This window comes from Cydia strobilella, chromosome 27 (genome assembly GCF_947568885.1).
Source record: "Cydia strobilella chromosome 27, ilCydStro3.1, whole genome shotgun sequence".
NCBI lineage: Eukaryota > Metazoa > Arthropoda > Insecta > Lepidoptera > Tortricidae > Cydia > Cydia strobilella.
The window spans coordinates 6,189,429-6,206,392 of NC_086067.1; the positions used below are offsets into that span (position 1 = coordinate 6,189,429).

The 16,964-nt window shown below is 42.6% G+C and overlaps 1 protein-coding gene across 1 annotated transcript in view; it reads left to right on the forward strand.

The window, feature by feature from the left end:
* The window catches only part of LOC134753600 (P protein-like), a 96,430-nt gene extending 82,241 nt beyond the window's left edge, over positions 1–14,189 (forward strand). The window contains exons 12-22 of the mRNA XM_063689524.1: positions 254–392; positions 1,275–1,410; positions 4,475–4,572; positions 8,338–8,439; positions 9,942–10,035; positions 10,870–11,012; positions 12,044–12,154; positions 12,502–12,649; positions 13,107–13,352; positions 13,386–13,536; positions 13,570–14,189. Coding sequence (XP_063545594.1) covers positions 254–392; positions 1,275–1,410; positions 4,475–4,572; positions 8,338–8,439; positions 9,942–10,035; positions 10,870–11,012; positions 12,044–12,154; positions 12,502–12,649; positions 13,107–13,282 — 1,147 coding nt within the window. The 3' untranslated portion in view covers positions 13,283–13,352; positions 13,386–13,536; positions 13,570–14,189. The remainder of the gene's footprint in view (positions 1–253; positions 393–1,274; positions 1,411–4,474; positions 4,573–8,337; positions 8,440–9,941; positions 10,036–10,869; positions 11,013–12,043; positions 12,155–12,501; positions 12,650–13,106; positions 13,353–13,385; positions 13,537–13,569) is intronic.
* Positions 14,190–16,964: the final 2,775 nt, after the last annotated feature.

Consider the following 16,964-nt stretch of genomic DNA (forward strand, 5'->3'; position numbering starts at 1 on the left):
GTCGCATTTTTATCGCTTGTCACCATGCCTGTCACGTTCTAACAAGTATGTAAGTGCGAAAGTGACGGGCATAGTGACAGGCGATAAAAATGGAACCATGCTGCGCCCGCTGGAGTCGCCTTGTCTGTCATTTTCTGTACTTACAAAGCAGTCTGCCGATTTTTGCGGGGAAGGGGCACGTCAAATGTATGACTATTTGTACTTCACGTACAAATATGTCATTACATTAACCTTGTTTTAAAACATTTTGCAGGCTCTGCGAAGTGATGCAACTCAATCCAGTGCCAGTCCTGATGTCGATGGTGATTTTCAGCAATGTGGGGGGCGCCGCCACCCCCGTGGGGGATCCCCCCAACGTCATTATAGCCAGCCACCCCGCTGTGCTGAGAGAGGTATGCTCATCCAGTTTTGTAGTCAGGGGGGAGGGGTCGCCTGACTAATAAAGTCAGGGGGGTGGGGTCGCCAGTTTAAGAAAAATATGACCCCTATGACCCCCCTGTCTCCCCTGGATCTGCCCCTGTGCCACATGTTGAATTTTATAACTAAAATCTAGGTGAATAGATAGAAAATGAGTAATTTATCACAATAAATTGGACACTTAAAAAATCATCATCATCTTCCTCGCGTTGTCCCGGCCTTTCTGCCACGGCTCATGCGAGTCTGGGGTCCGCTTTGCAACTAATCCCAAGAATTGGCGTAGACATTAGTTTTTACGAAAGCGACTGCCATCTGACCTTCCAACCCAGAGGGGAAACTAGGCCTTGTTGGGATTAGTCCGGTTTCCTCACGATGTTTTCCTTCACCGAAAAGCGACTGGTACATAAGTTCAGAAAAACTCCATTTTCCATACATCGAAACGGCTTCTAAGCAAAGTGACCAAGTGACGTCACGATGTGTTGCCATTTGTATTAGAGCGTTTGCTAAGTAAAGTGAAGAAGCCAGACTGACCATCATTTGTGACTTTTGTATTTGTATATTGTACATTTGATCCTCAAAACAAATCTGATCGACTGATACCATCAATAAAAATTGTCAACTACCCAATTCACTCAGACACTAGTTCTTACGAAAGTGACTGACGTCTGACCTTCTAACCCAGAGGGAAACCAGTAGGGCTCAGATGATTTGTCACCATGCCTGTCACGTTCTAACAAATATGTAAGTGCGAAAGTGACGCATGGCATGACAGGTGATAAAAATGCGACCATGATACCGCTGCAGGCCTTATTCGTATCGGGACTAGCCGGGTTTCTTCACAGTTTATTTTGTTGTAGAACATAAACTTCACGACGTTCACGCTGCACATGGGTGTGGGCATCCTGCTGGTGTGTGTGCAGACATATCTACAACTACGATACATGTTTCGGGACCTGAACAAGTTGAGACACGACGTGCCCAGGGAGATTCAAGGTATAGTTCCAATTTAATTACGGTAGATATAAGTTTTTGGCAAAAATTTCATTTTTGATACAAGCTTTTGTCGCTGACCGTACTTTTATCCCCACTGACAAGTACTCATCGAGACTATAGGGGATATTACTGCAATGTTCTGCCACTAGTGCAGGACCACGGAGTAGGATGGAGATGGCAAGTGGGCGTTCCCGTCTATCCGACAGTTAGTAGCGACCGACTCACTTTATGCACAGACTATGCTCAGTTGTTGTGTAAACTTCATACTCGAATGACATTCACGTCGTACGTACGCTCGTCTAACAAAAATTGATAATTAAATTTAAAATGCCGTATTGTGCAGTATTAAGCTGCAGAAATCACAGCGGTTTAAAAAATCTTTCACGTGGAGGTATTTCCTATCACCGGTGGTTATTTATTTAAATATAATCCGATAAATACGAAAAATCTGTTTATATTGCATTATTTACGAATGTTCGTTAAGTAAATCTATATTTTATCAGTTAGAACTTAGAGTTCACAATCCTTTGTCACTATTCTTTACGTTTATCTGGAATATTCGCTATCCTAAATGTCAAATAACTTCGCTACTCAGATGCTGCGCAATGTCGATATTTATATCGATAAAGTTAAAGTTACGATATTTCAAGTTTGATGTTTGGTTCGGTAATAAATTATTATTTTAGACACGTTTCTAATTATTATTTGGGATAATCAATGTCTTAGTAAATATGGCAGCTCTGGTCATCAAGCACTAAGTTAAGTCGGGGTCATTTCATGGCAACCTTTCAAACCTTCGTATTCCTTTACATACGTTTTTGTTTTTTACACCCATCATATTCTCATCGTTAATATAATTAGACTAGGTACTTAATGCACTTATGCGTACAATGCATGCAATGTGCCATGAATAAACGTTTTATATTTTCTATTTCTTTATTATTAATTATTGTAGGTTACCACAAGATGCCGATATTAAAAACAAATGGATCAATGCTACTGGGCAAGAAAATTAGTTTCCGCAAAAATATAGCACCATTTGCTAGGAGCATTTCTTAGAGAAAGATTTCTGGGGATAAAATTGCCATAGATCTCATCTAGCGTCCACACGCCTAAAACTTATTTATTATCGGATTAACAATTATTATTATTCAATTAAACGTAAAACTAAAACTTAGTTACTAATTTAGTAATTATTAGTGACATTCGGGCTCACCAAATTAATTAAAAGTGTTCCGTACCACGCAAACTAGCGTCAAATATTGGAATTTTGCCGCCCCCCTTCCTGATTTGATAGGTCACAATCTTACAATCAAATCAAGTGGGATCGATGAGCCAGTTTCATGTATGCTTTCACACCATACAATTAATTTGACAATTTAATCAGGTTGTTCCGTCTAGATTGGCCTTAAATGCTGCTACAAGTAAATATATTGTTAAAGACGAATACTTACCTATGTAAGTAATTGCAGATTTGTGATTACAAAATAACAGCAATACCGAGTTAATAGACATTTAAAGAACTATGATTTTATCTGTTTGACTTTAAGATATATTTAATATTCACATTAACAACCTAGTTGGTCAATTAATAAGAAACAAATTTCTAGTTAGATATTTGTTGTACTTTACTACATATTATTTTTCATACAATCACGATTATCACTACCTATATTATAATCATAAATAAAGTATCATCTAAATGTGTTAAAACATACGGTAATGAAATATCAATACCTAACTGAACACACAAATATCGATAAAACACTCCGATTACACTGTCCCCTCCCTATATCGTCGAATGGAAAGAAGTTCCAACGGTTAGCTACTCGCAGGCGTGTAAGATCTCGAAAACACCAGTGTAACGTGACCGTGAGATCCGTAACAAACCATGCGTAATTAGACCTTACTTATACTGGTTTTTTAGCCCTTTTCTCGCCTGTAATTTTAAAATTATATAAAATAACGCCATCTGGTGTTGAGTAGTTGTATTAGGTGAACGTTGAGCGAGCTTTAGTGAGATGAATGAGATAATGAAAGAGTCGTATGTCATATAGCTTTGACATTATATTTTAAACCGTCACTCATGTAGCCTACAGTTGATATTCGTTCGAGAAATGTCCACCGGTAATAACCTTTTGGTATGGAAAGTTGCTACGAATCAGAGCAATTTTGTAAGTGTGTGACGTATTTTAACGTGGCTATGAATGTGTGAGTTTAGCGACACTGGTTTTCATACTAAATAGGAGTCATTTCACATCCACTAGTTTATTAATTCGTGTTTAACAGGTTTTTGACAAGTTTTCAGAGATAATAAAATATGACATTGATGCATCAAGGCGGTTTTCTTACAGAGAAACGCGGTTTCTTACCGGGAAACGCGAATCCGAAATTTTGCTATCTGCCTCTTTATCGTCGAATATGCAAGAGTGACAGTGATAACGAAATTTCCATTTTCTTGTTGCGCGAGAGACCCTCAGATTGTGGTAGTGGCGCCCTGGCAGAGTTTCGCGTAATATTCCCTATTCTAACGACCCAAAACTAAATTATATAAATATTATATACGTTCCGGATTCTCTACGGATTCTTATATAACGGGGTAGCACTGATTGACTAGCACATTATCTTTTCGTTACGCAAAGTAACGCCTGATTCTATTAATTATTAGGACTAGTGTTTGTGACAGTGACAAACCTAGTATCTACCTAAGTCATGGAGACTGTATAAAGGAGCCAAATCTCTATGTATGGAAAGTGTCCATCAAAAAACAGTAATTAGGCGGCGCCACCATACACCGAAATACTACCAAAAACAACCTAGGTAATTTGGTCGGGTTATTTGTTGCCTTATATGGTTCATGTTATACTCATGTCCCAGAGCCTAACTAGCGCCACCGGAGAGATTAGGAACTATTATTTAAAGCTTAACGCGGTCACTTTTACAACAATTCTGCCATAAGAGATTGCGATCCTTTCTATACCATCCATAACCTAAGTACTAGGTTTGTCACTGTCTACTATGCAAACTTACGACACAGTCACGACAACCATTTCACCAATTGCAGAAATGCGTCAAGAAATAGCGGTGTGGAAGCGAGCAGCTGGCTCCTTGTCTCTATACTCCAGAGATGAGGATATCGTAAGGAAAGCTCTAGAAAAGAAGGTAGTTGTAATATAACCTTATTATACAGGGTGGCCAAAAAGTATGTGCATTCCCGTTGCCAGTGAGATTTTAGGATTATAGGATGATTCACGTTAGACCGGGCCGTGTCCGGGCTGGATCTTCCAGCGCTTACTTTTCTATGACATGACACGTGGTGCTTTCCATAGAAAACGAAGCGCCGGAAGCTCCGGCCCGGACACGGCCCGGTCTAACGTGAGTCATCCTTATACTGAGCAACTTTTACTGTGGGACCAAAGCCGAATTCGCAATAAAAATTTTGGTTGTTTCATACATTTTGGCTGGTCGGACTGGTCCATTTTGTATGGGAGGGTAAAATTTTTTTTTTTGCTATTACGTGGTTGGCCCATAGTAAAAGTTGCTCAGTATAATCCCAAAACCTCCCTGGCAACGGGAATGCAGAATGCTCATATTTTTTGGCCACCCTGTATAGTACTACATATAAGCGAAGTATATATACAAAAGCAAGTCAGAAGCGACGAAAGAGCATGTAGACAGTCTTATAAACTAGAAACTAGAATTTTATAATTTTAGTATATAGTTAGCTAGTCAGTAAATAATTATGTATATACTATGAAATAAAACTATGAAAACGGATTATATCGCGTATATTGAATTTATAATACATCCCGACGTTTCGAACCCTTTACAGCGTTCGTGGTCAACGGGTGACTGAGGAAAAATTACAAAGTGCAAAAATACCCACATACTAAAATAATGAACAATCATAGACTATAAACTTTAAGGCTGGTTGTACATGCAAAATCGGTTCATAAGGCTAGTTATACACTACAATTATTTTCAAGTAAAGATATATATATATACGCGATAAAACCTACGCCGGCTCCAACCCTACACCACGGACCCGAGAAGATTTAATTCCCTCCTAGATTGTAGGAGGGTATCCCAATATGGGACCGGCAACAAACTCGACGGGACACATCTTTTCAAAACATATTATACTCAGAAAGTCCAACATCATCCAACACTAAGGTCTCACAGTCTATTTCTCGCTTGCTCCTTTATCAGATGGACTACAGGATCCCAAGCTGGTGGTAAAGAAAAGCCATCTTCCCTATTAAAGTTTGGATATTTCTTAATCTCAATGGCCTCGCGCAGCATTCTGGGTATGTAACGCTTCTCCTTGGCAAGAACCAGAGGCTTATCAAACTTGATTGAGTGATTGGCTTTGTGATGACGCGCCACAGCACGCACACATACAAGGCGGCACCGCAACACAGCCACGCAGAACCGGCCGCCTGTCCGCGCACCGCGCCCCACCGCCGACCGCGCCCCGCACTCCGCGCGCCGAACCGTATATAACGCCGCGCACTCGCAGCGATCGCGAGTGTTCTTCGCAGTCGCGGATCGGCTGCTAGGGGCACTGCACTCTAGCTGAGCGGTGTGTGGTTCACGCGTCAGCTCCCTAGAGACTCCTTCCCCCTCTTCCTCGGTACGTTGAGCGGTGTGTGGTTCACGCGTCAGCCCGGGTACCTTGCTAGAGGATTCTATACCTTACCCTTGAGGACAGTAGTGCCGGGAGCGTAGTAGACGCCCAGCACACTGTCCTTGCCCCGAGATCCCGTCACTCCGCCCGAAGGAATAGTAGCGCAGTGTGTGGTTACGCGTTAGCACTCTATCCCTTCGGTACAACCCCGATCCCGTTCCGTACACCGTAAGCCTGGCCCTACCGACCGTTCCGAGGGTCAGCACAACCCCGCATGGTTGTCGCGGATAGATTAGGGATTCGCGCCCGTCATTAACATCCCGAATAAGGGATCCCGTCCCGTGCGCATTAGCGTAGGCTCTAGCATACCCGTTTGATCTTATTATAAATAAACCGGCATAAAAGCCCGTAGATTGTAGAGATATAAATCAGTGTTTCTTTACTCACCCCTCTGTCCTCTCATCCCTGAGCTGTCGAGACATAACCCGAGGTCCCGTCTGGACCGAGGGAGATCGTACATGCTGCCACACTCGTCCCGACGCGTGTGACAACATTACAGCTTTATCCACGACATATTCACAGACTGCAGACCTAGGTCGACGGTGCTTGACATCAGCTATGTGTTCCTTCACCCGAGTGGAAATGCTCCGTTTCGTCTGCCCGACATATGATAGGCCACACTCACAGTCCAGCCTGTACACTCCTGCAATCTGTAGAGGGGTATTGCATTTTACAGGCCTCAGGAATTGTGACATCTTCTTCATTGGCTTGAAATATGTTTTTATAGAAGCACGCTTCAAGATGTGGCTGATCCTGTCCGTGACCCCCCTGACAAAAGGCAGAATGGCAGGCCTGCGCTCGACTGTGGGGATCTTAATGTGGGACCTCTGGTTGACCCGCGGTATCCTGAGCTCGTTTGCCTGAAGCCCGCGCCTGGCATGCTGGAGCTCCGCGGCCAGATGCTGGTCATCACATATCCTCTGGGCTCTCTGAAACAAAGATTTGCCTACTGTAACAAGTTGACTGGGATGGTGATGCGATTTGCCATTTAAGTACCTATCAGTATGAGTAGGTTTCCTATATACAGTGCGACCTAGGGTGTTATCAGGATTTCTTTTTACCAATACATCTAAGAAGGGGAGAGAACAGTCTTTTTCCAACTCCACAGTAAATTTCATTTTGCTATGGATGGAATTTAGGTGATCCAAGAAAATATGTTTTGAAAAGATGTGTCCCGCCGAGTTTGTTGCCGGTCCCATATTGGGATACCCTCCTACAATTTAGGAGGGAATTAAATCTTCTCGGGTCCGTGGTGTAGGGTTGGAGCCGGCGTAGTTTTTATCGCGTATATATATATATATATATATATCTTTACTTGAAAATAATTGTAGTGTATAACTAGCCTTATGAACCGATTTTGCATGTACAACCAGCCTTAAAGTTTATAGTCTATGATTGTTCATTATTTTAGTATGTGGGTATTTTTGCACTTTGTAATTTTTCCTCAGTCACCCGTTGACCACGAACGCTGTAAAGGGTTCGAAACGTCGGGATGTATATAAATTCAATATACGCGATATAATCCGTTTTCAGTTTTATTTCATGAGTAACTATCGCGGTAACCGAAGACAATATTATGTATATACTAACATTAGCCTTAAGATAAAACCGTCACTAACACAAATTGATCCAAGTTGGTCCTTAATAAATGAATTTATTATTATTATTTATCTCATGGACGGTCTTATCCACATTGACCTTATTTTTCAAACAGGAAGGGTACGCTGACAGATGTCATGCCAGTACAATTTTGCGAAAATGGCGTTTTAAGGTATGTAAAGCCTGACCAGGAATATATGATCACGCGCCATGTTGCGGAATTGAACAGTAACATTTTTTTTCATACTATACTGAACTGTCACCCTATACATGAGAATGAACAGCGCCCTCTTGACAATGATCATATATTACTGGTCAGGCTTTACCTATATGGAGATGACACCTGTCACCGGACCCTTCGTGTTTGAAATATACTATAGTAGTAGCCATAATCTCCTTTACAGTACATCTGGTGCTACATTACTATACGACACAGGTGCTATAATAAGCACATTACGTAACTACGTCGAAAATAAAGGGCCATAATTATGTACTGTAAAACGTTGTACGATACACGTGCGAATAGGTAATTCGCAACTCGTGTCGATTTCAAACACTCTTTGGTCGTGTTTTAAAATTCGCCACTCGTAGCGAATTTCCTATTTATCGCACTTGTATCGTAAATAACTATTTTTTTACAGGTAGAAAGATTGAACGCGGCATTACTAAAGAGAGAGGCGGGCGGCGGCGTGAACAAAACTGACCCCAAGTTCTGCTCCACCCTGGCACAGATGAAACAGAAGGTAGGTACAAATCTTTAGCAGTAAAATAAGACCACAAAACAGTTTGAAATGCCATTATAATTATTTTTCTACTCGTCGACGTCGTGGTTGAATTAAGATTTTATTGTATACCAAACTATAATTGCGTACTTTTCATGTATGGGCTCCCAACTCAACTATAATATTCATTTCAATACGATGTAGTCAACTTTAAGAATTTGACCAATCACGTGCCGCCGCGCTCCCTTAGAAAAGACATAAACGCCCGATAGTCGGGCGGTTGTCTTTATTTGTACTACACGCCTTACTACGCATACGCCTTTTCGTGGCTTAATTACGGGATAATGCTTTGGGGAAACAGTACAGATATAAGAGAAATATTCATATTACAAAAAAAATGCATACCAACGCCAGCTAATATTACGGTACCAGACAGTTGTAGACCCTATTTTGTTCAATATAAAATCCTTTGAAATTTGTAAGTTCGTCAGAAAATATCCTCATTTTGTTCCAAAATTTGCCGACCGTCTTCGACGATACGAAAGTAGATACAAGCACAACGGCACCACCCGAACGTTCAGAACTACAGCTACACAAAACAAGCCCAAGACTTAGCAAGCTTCGTTGCCTAAACACGGTACTCGACTGAAAACCTCTCTATTATATCACGATTGTATAATAGTTATTTGTTATACAAGGGTGCAAAGTTGTATTTTACCCGTGAGTGTTTTAACACACGAGAAGTAAAATACATTTGCACCCGTGTGTAACACAAAACTTTTCCCCTCACTATAGCAAGGAAAGTGCAACATCCACAGGCGTTAGATCATCTTCATCAACTGGAATCACTAATTTCTTTACGATATTATAACAGAAAACTGGAAATTCTGTACTTTTACGTGAGAAGTTATTAAGTAAAATTTTTGTTGACAATGTTGACATTTCTGACGTATGAAATGTCAATGATGCGTTTTGAAATTGCATCGACTAACTTGTTCGTTCAGAATTATATTTAACATAATTATTAAAAAACAAACGTTTATTATGGAATTTTAAGGTTTATGACTTAAAATCATTAAATAAAGCTAAATCTGGTATTTTCTATTAGATTCTCAAACCATTTATTTAATGATAATTAATATCGAACGAACCATTATTATGAGCGTTTTACGTTTTGTTATCTGTCAAGCTACTTAAACACGCTCCATCCAAGGTCAAATTACTTTCCCCACTAGTGGATAAAATGCGTTTTTCCCCGCTTGTTTTAAAGGATAAAAGACGGCTTTCCGAGCTAGTGAGGGGAAAATACTATTACAATCATAGTGCATCTCAAAACGATTGCAATTAGCCCCAAGACGTTAAATGCTTGTGGTAGGTGTTCCATTCTGCCCTTCATTAGCAGTTCGATTTTGCCAAATGTCACAAATCATTTGTCAAATGCAAATGTTTGGTTTTTAGTAAAAAAGTCCCTATGGTCAAATTAACAAAGTCACCCTGTTTGAATAATGTAATAAATGTTTCAGTACCGCATCAGAGACAAGCCTCTCCTCGTCAAGTCTTGTGTCTGCGTGTCTTTCGTCGTGATTGTCTTCTTCCTACACGCCTTTCCTTTCCTACGTAAGTAATTAAGTAGGTATATAATAAAGACGAATAAAGTTAGAACACTAACTCATGATGAATTTCATACATTGACACGCCGTTCCCTTTCTCTATCGCACTTGTATCCGTGTACCCCGAGGACCCGAATCCACTCTCATCTTATTACATGCGGGACCGGGCCTATAGTGGCGCCGAAGCGTTATCTTATCTAAAAGAGCGGCGAATTGAATTATTTGTGAATAATTACTCCTCCTTTCTCCACTCTTTCTTTGCACCTCTGGGGTGCCTTACTTAGAACTAACCTAAGATTTAATAACCGGTGTCACCTTTAAGAGCTTACATCAACCTTGTATAATGTGCATACTTATTGTTTTGACTGAAGTTTATCTGACATGACTATTTATACGTTACGCACAAATAGCCATACATTTGACCTGCCCTTCCCCCGCAAAAATCAGCAGACTGTTTTGTACAGATAATGACAGACGATGCATCTCCAGTTACTAATTACTAGAGCCGAACGCAGATTCTTTATTCTTTATTCTTTATTGTATTGCAGTCATGTTCATAATACATTAGGTGTTACAGTTTGAGGATGGTAGGTACATGACACCCTGTCAGGGCACTCAATTTTCTTAAGTCTAGGTAAAATTACATGCATCTCATACAAATAGCAATTAAATCTATATTTATAACTTTAATTCTATAACGGATATTGACGGGTTCGTATGATTCGGGTCCTTAATACCGCCGCAGTTAAGAACACGGATACACGCGGGTCGGCGTGTAACACTAGCACGGTTATCGGGAGCTCTAGTCTGAACCCGAATGTAACATGTTCCCGTGTTCCAGAGCGGTTGTCTTTGGGCTGGACGGCGCTGCTCGGCGCTCTGCTGCTGCTCCTGCTGGCTGACATCCAGGACCTGGAGCCAATCCTGGCCAGGGTCGAATGGTCCACGCTGCTTTTTTTCGCCGCGTTGTTCGTGCTGATGGAGGTACGCAGACAATTATAGTTTTCTTCGGCTTGAATGCCGCACGGCTTTATAAAAGACTGCATATACTCGAGAAATATCGGCCGTTACCGGCGTGATCGGTTGATCCCGCGGTCATAGCATCTACGACGAATGCGGAAGACGCTAGTTCGATCCCAGCCCTGGGCATACCATCCGTTTACTCGTATTATTGATTAAAAGTATCTTTTATCCGTGTTTGTCACCTTATTGCCTCATCGGAAGATCAGATAAGTCGCCAGCATTATGCTGAGATGAGACCATTTCGTGGCACTTTCTCCGTCCTATGTTTTTCTGTTTTGTATAATTTTCTCCCATGTGTTTGTACTTACGAATAAATTATTTCCATTCTATTATTAACCGACGTGTCACTGGATTACATATTATAGAAGGAAAAACTTATATTTAGAATTTCGCCCTTCCCAGATACGCGACTGCTTCTTCTGACAGGATCTTAAAATCGTCTACATGGCCTGTGTATCTAGTAAGGAGGCATTCCAGAATGATGTTGTTAATGGTCTGATCTGGATGCCCGCAGTCACAGGCTGGAGAGGAGCTCCAGCTCCATTTGTACCAATGGTGGCCGCAGTTGCCAACTTCTGTTCTTAGGAGGTCAAGAGCGGACCACACCCCGCGGGGTTCCTAGAAGCCTGCTGGGGGTACTCGCAGAGGTAGAGCAGAGAAGGGGTTCGCTTGGTCTCTGAGGGCTTCCCATTCTGCGGTCCATGCCTCCTTCAGGGTACGGGTGGTCAGGGAATTTCCCATCAGTAATGGGGAGTTTTGGGATTTAAGTCGTTTTCTTCCGAAGCCCTCGAGGTCTTGATGGATTGGTAGGTCAAGACTTCAGTGCGCTTTCGCTAGTTCGCGTTGGAGGCATTTCTCTCTTCGCAGGTGCGCTGGCTATGTTGCTAAGAGCGGGGAGCCAGTGGGTGGGTGTTGGCTTACGGCATCCCGTTATTAGACGCTATTTCCATTCTATTCTACTATTCTTTTCGATAATGGCGTTTTAATTTCAGGCCTTGTCTAAACTGGGGCTTATCGACTGGATCGGCAAGCTAACAGGGTCTCTCATCTTACAAGTGGGCGAGGAGTCGCGTCTTACGGTGGCCATTATGCTCATATTGTGGGTAAGTCTACAGTCTGCATACAGTTGCCATCAGATATATATCGGAGCGGCCAAGTGGCTCAACAAATTCTCCAGTCAGTGTTTTTCAAATTAACATATCTAATGTTTGACTGGGTCAAGTTTTCGGAAAACGGGCGTCTTTCCTCTAGACAAAATAATAGATAACGATTTGGATACATTTACAGAGACTATTATCATAGGTATAACTTTTAAGAAGCAGCAAGTTTGAATTGAACATTACTTTATTTCCAATGGGTTGCCGCGATTAGAGCGTTCAATCTGTCTTTCGACAGTGACAGCGCCCAAGTCAACCTTAGCAGTAATCTCTATCGTTTTCTATTTCTGCAGGTGTCGGGCCTAGCGTCAGCCTTCGTGGACAACATTCCCCTCACCACTATGATGGTGCGGGTGATAGCAGGTTTAGCAGACCCGGCGGGCCTAGCCCTGCCGCTGGCCCCATTAGCCTGGGCCCTTAGCTTCGGAGCCTGTCTTGGAGGTTTTTTTTGTTTTCCCTTTTACCACTGTCGCATTTATTGCTTTACATACATATCCATGCAAAATTGCAGCGTTCTAGCACTAACTACCACAGAGCAAAGCTTCGGACAGACAGACAGACGGACATGGCGAAACTATAGGGGTCCTAGTTGACTACGCAACCCTAAAAACCAAACAAGTATTGTTCAATTGTTCATGTATAAAAAACCGGCCAAGTGCGAGTCGGACTCGCGCACCGAGGGTTCCGTACTTTTTAGTATTTGTTGTTATAGCGGCAACAGAAATACATCATCTGTGAAAATTTCAACTGCCTAGCTATCACGGTTCATGAGATACAGCCTGGTGACAGACAGACGGACAGCGGAGTCTTAGTAATTTGGTAATAGGGTCCCGTTTTTACCCTTTGGGTACGGAACCCTAAAAATATATGGCACATGGAAAAAAAATCTTTTTTTCAGGCAACGGCACTTTAATCGGCGCGAGCGCGAACGTAGTCTGCGCAGGAGTCGCCGAGCAGCACGGATACCGGTTCACCTTCCTGCAGTACCTGCGCGTCGGCTTCCCCGTCATGCTGGGTAACCTACTCGTCGCCACTGGATACCTTCTACTCTGCGATGCTGTCGGATGGTACTGATATAAACGTAATGTGCGCGAGTGTCGCCGAGCAGCACGGATACAGTTTCACCTTCCTGCAGTACCTGCGCGTCGGCTAGGCGGCGTACGAGTAAGTTACCCAGCATGACAGGGATGTCATGCTGGGTAACCTACTCGTCGCCACTGGATACCTTCTACTCTGCGATGCTGTCGGATGGTACTGATATAAACGTAATGTGCGCGGGAGTCGCCGAGCAGCACGGATACAGTTTCACCTTCCTGCAGTACCTGCGCGTCGGCTAGGCGGCGTACGAGTAGGTTACCCAGCATGACAGGGATGTCATGCTGGGTAACCTACTCGTCGCCACTGGTTACCTTCTACTCTGCGATGCTGTCGGATGGTACTGATATAAACGTAATGTGCGCGAGTGTCGCCGAGCAGCACGGATACAGTTTCACCTTCCTGCAGTACCTGCGCGTCGGCTAGGCGGCGTACGAGTAAGTTACCCAGCATGACAGGGATGTCATGCTGGGTAACCTACTCGTCGCCACCGGTTACCGGTTACTCTGCGACGCTGTTGGATGCCACTGATATAAACGTAGTATGCGCGGTGTATATATTCAATTTTTATATTTTTCTGACCTTATTTCTCTTCTACAATTATTTATTATTTTGTAAATTGTTTGTAAAATAAACTATTCTATTCTATTAATAACTTCTTGCTAGGTTTTTATGAAAATCTAAAAATGCCAATCTAATGCGATGAGATCATACAAAATATCACAAATTAATTAATGAATCTACTAATATTGTTATTAGCTATGTAGGTACTTACGTACTTAGTTTAGTTGTTATTCAAATTTTATTATTACGAAACGAATTGTAAATGTACCCAAGTTTTATTTTTACGTGATAATGTTAAGTGAAATATATTTTATGAATTGTATTGTGTTGTTCGTTACCTACCTCTCATCAGTACAAAACTAAATATGTTTCATTTTAACCCCTCCGCGAGCTTTTTTAAATAATATTTTCAACACACTTGCTCAAAACGACGTTTTTATTCCACCGATTTTTGGCTCATAATCCTAGATATTAAACACGCGTGCTCTTTCAGTGTATTATTCCACTCGTGCTTTTTCATTATATTATCCGACTGAGTTAAGAAGGTAACTGATTGCTAATAATATGCATGGAAAGGGAGCCTTCTTTAATTGGTCGGCGCGCCCGGCCGGGGCGAGGGGCGGCCGGCAGTATGACAGATGCAACACACAATACTAACTGTTTTAACTATTAAAACTTTATTAATATGAGTATCTTTTTTTTTCTCGCAAGTGTGTTGAAAAACGTCGTATGAAACGCGTGTGCATTGGTCATTACACACATCGGCTTTCTGATTGCGCGCTCGCTTACAGCTCGCGCGCACAATATCGCCTCGTGTGTAATAACCAACTTAGCACACTTGTATCATAATGTACTATTAAGACGATTCTCGCTGATTTGGCCTTGAGCGTCTCAGCGTCTCTGTACCCGCACCCCGCTCACTGCGATCGTACGTGAATTTCGTCTCGGTGCGGCGACTGCGGCGGAACGAGGTTCAAAGAATAACCTACAACCCAGAGGCGCGCGGCATTTGGCGCTATACCTCGTATTTGTGTATCTTTTGCAGATATTTTGTTGTTTGAGTATGAGTAGATCATGCGTGTAGTGGAGGTCGTAAATTATAATAAAATATATTCCCTTAATGCATTATACTTTACAAGCCTCAATTAGTTAATTTGTTTTTTATCTGTTTCTTACAAATAAATACCTAAGTCAAATCGACGGATTAAGATTTATAGCTAAAGCTACAGACAGAGTTGAGGCGTACAGTGCGTTTATTTTATACAGTTTTTTTTTATCCGTAATAAATAAATATAAATAATGCCATTCCTAGTTAACTTCATATACTACTACAAATGTGTTATTTTTCGAAGTTCGAAGTTTTTTCAATCATTACGTGGGAATATCATCATTATTAGGGTTCCGTACCTCAAAAGGAAAAAACGGAACCCTTATAGGATCACTCGTGCGTCTGTCTGTCTGTCTGTCCGTCTGTCACAGCCTATTTTCTCGGAAACGACTGAACCAATTAAGTTGAAATTTGGTGTATATATGTAAGTTTGTGACCCAAAGACGGACATGTAACGTAAACAAATTAATTTTAAACACGGGGGCCACTTTTGGGGGGTAAAAGAGAAAATTAAAAAAGAAAGTTTTTCAAACTATATCGTGTTACATATCAAATGAAAGAGCTCATTGTGAGAATCTCAAATGTATATTTTTTATAATTTTAGGATAAACAGTCAATTCAATTCAATTCAATTCAATATATTATTTATTCAAATAGGCCTAGCAACAAGCACTTTTAAATTGTTTAGAAGTTATTCACGAAAATAGGCAAAAAATGAGCATTCCCCCCCTTTATCTCCGAAACTACTGGGTATAAAATTTTGAAAAAAAAATACACAAAATAGAAATTTTATAAAATTTTGAAAAAAAAAATACACAAAATAGAGGGGTGGTGTGGTGTGATGACCTCCCCGAGCGGGAGACAGGGGGAAGTTTGGGTGGGCTTCGGCCCGCCCAAAGGTCCGTCTGTCTCCTCTGGTCCACCCTGGGCAACGTCACTAGCGACTGGCATTCGTGCCTCTTTCTAGTCACGGCTAACATCCACACTGGTGTTGTCAGCAGGAGTGGGTTACTGCTGACAACCTACACACAACCCACCTGTGCTAGGACCTGCACAGTTGAGCGCCGTAAGCAAGGATGACGGGATCCTGGCGATTGAGCCATTGCCAACCCGCGTGGCAACACGTCTGCTTCGGCCCGAATTTCGGGCGAAACGGTGGCCCGGGCTACTAGCCACAGTCCGGGAAATGGTCTAGTGAGGTACCGTAGGTGGGCTCACGGCAAGAAGTGGGAGGGCCGCAGAGGTAGTTTCGGCTGCTGATGTGGTGGTGAAAGGCCATGCTGAGGAGATTCGTTTAGGTGATTCGGGCGGAGGGCGTCTGACCTGGGCGACCCTACGTCCCACCTTCACAAATTTCCGATGTCGCGCAACTAGCCAACTTCTCACTTCTATACCCGAGTCGGTGTCCTAACGACTGAAAGCACCTTTTATATGTGCCGGTAAGCGTTCCCAATGTTGTGGGCCCTTGTAGGGTGGGAGCCGATGAGGATGAAGATAAACGTACGAACTATGGATAACAGGTCGAACGAAAACCCCCAAGCTGATCCAGCAGCGTTCATCGCTAATGGTGAAGCCACACATGCGAGACAAGCTGTCCCAGAGACAGTGCGTCAAGCAAACCACCCGGCTGGTCAGCAACCTAGTTCATCTGGGGAGCAGACTGGCCCAAACACATTCCTGGACTGGCAGGTAGTGGACCGCAGGCCCAAGAAGCGACCCACTAGTGGGAAGCCTCACCTAGCCAGAGCCGGGAATTCTTCCTCTTCCAACCCACCCCCCCCTGTTCAACGTCAAGGTGGGGTGGCTAAGAAGAAGAAGAAAAATAAGAACCAGAGGCGCGCGGCTCGGCTAGCACGAGATCAGCAGCTGGGCACCACACAGACACACACACACACACAGACACACAACCCTGCAACCGAGGAGGGAGCACGGGCTTCTCAGAAGCCGGCACCCGAACCGGCGCCGAACAAGCAGGATGCTGCTGGCAAG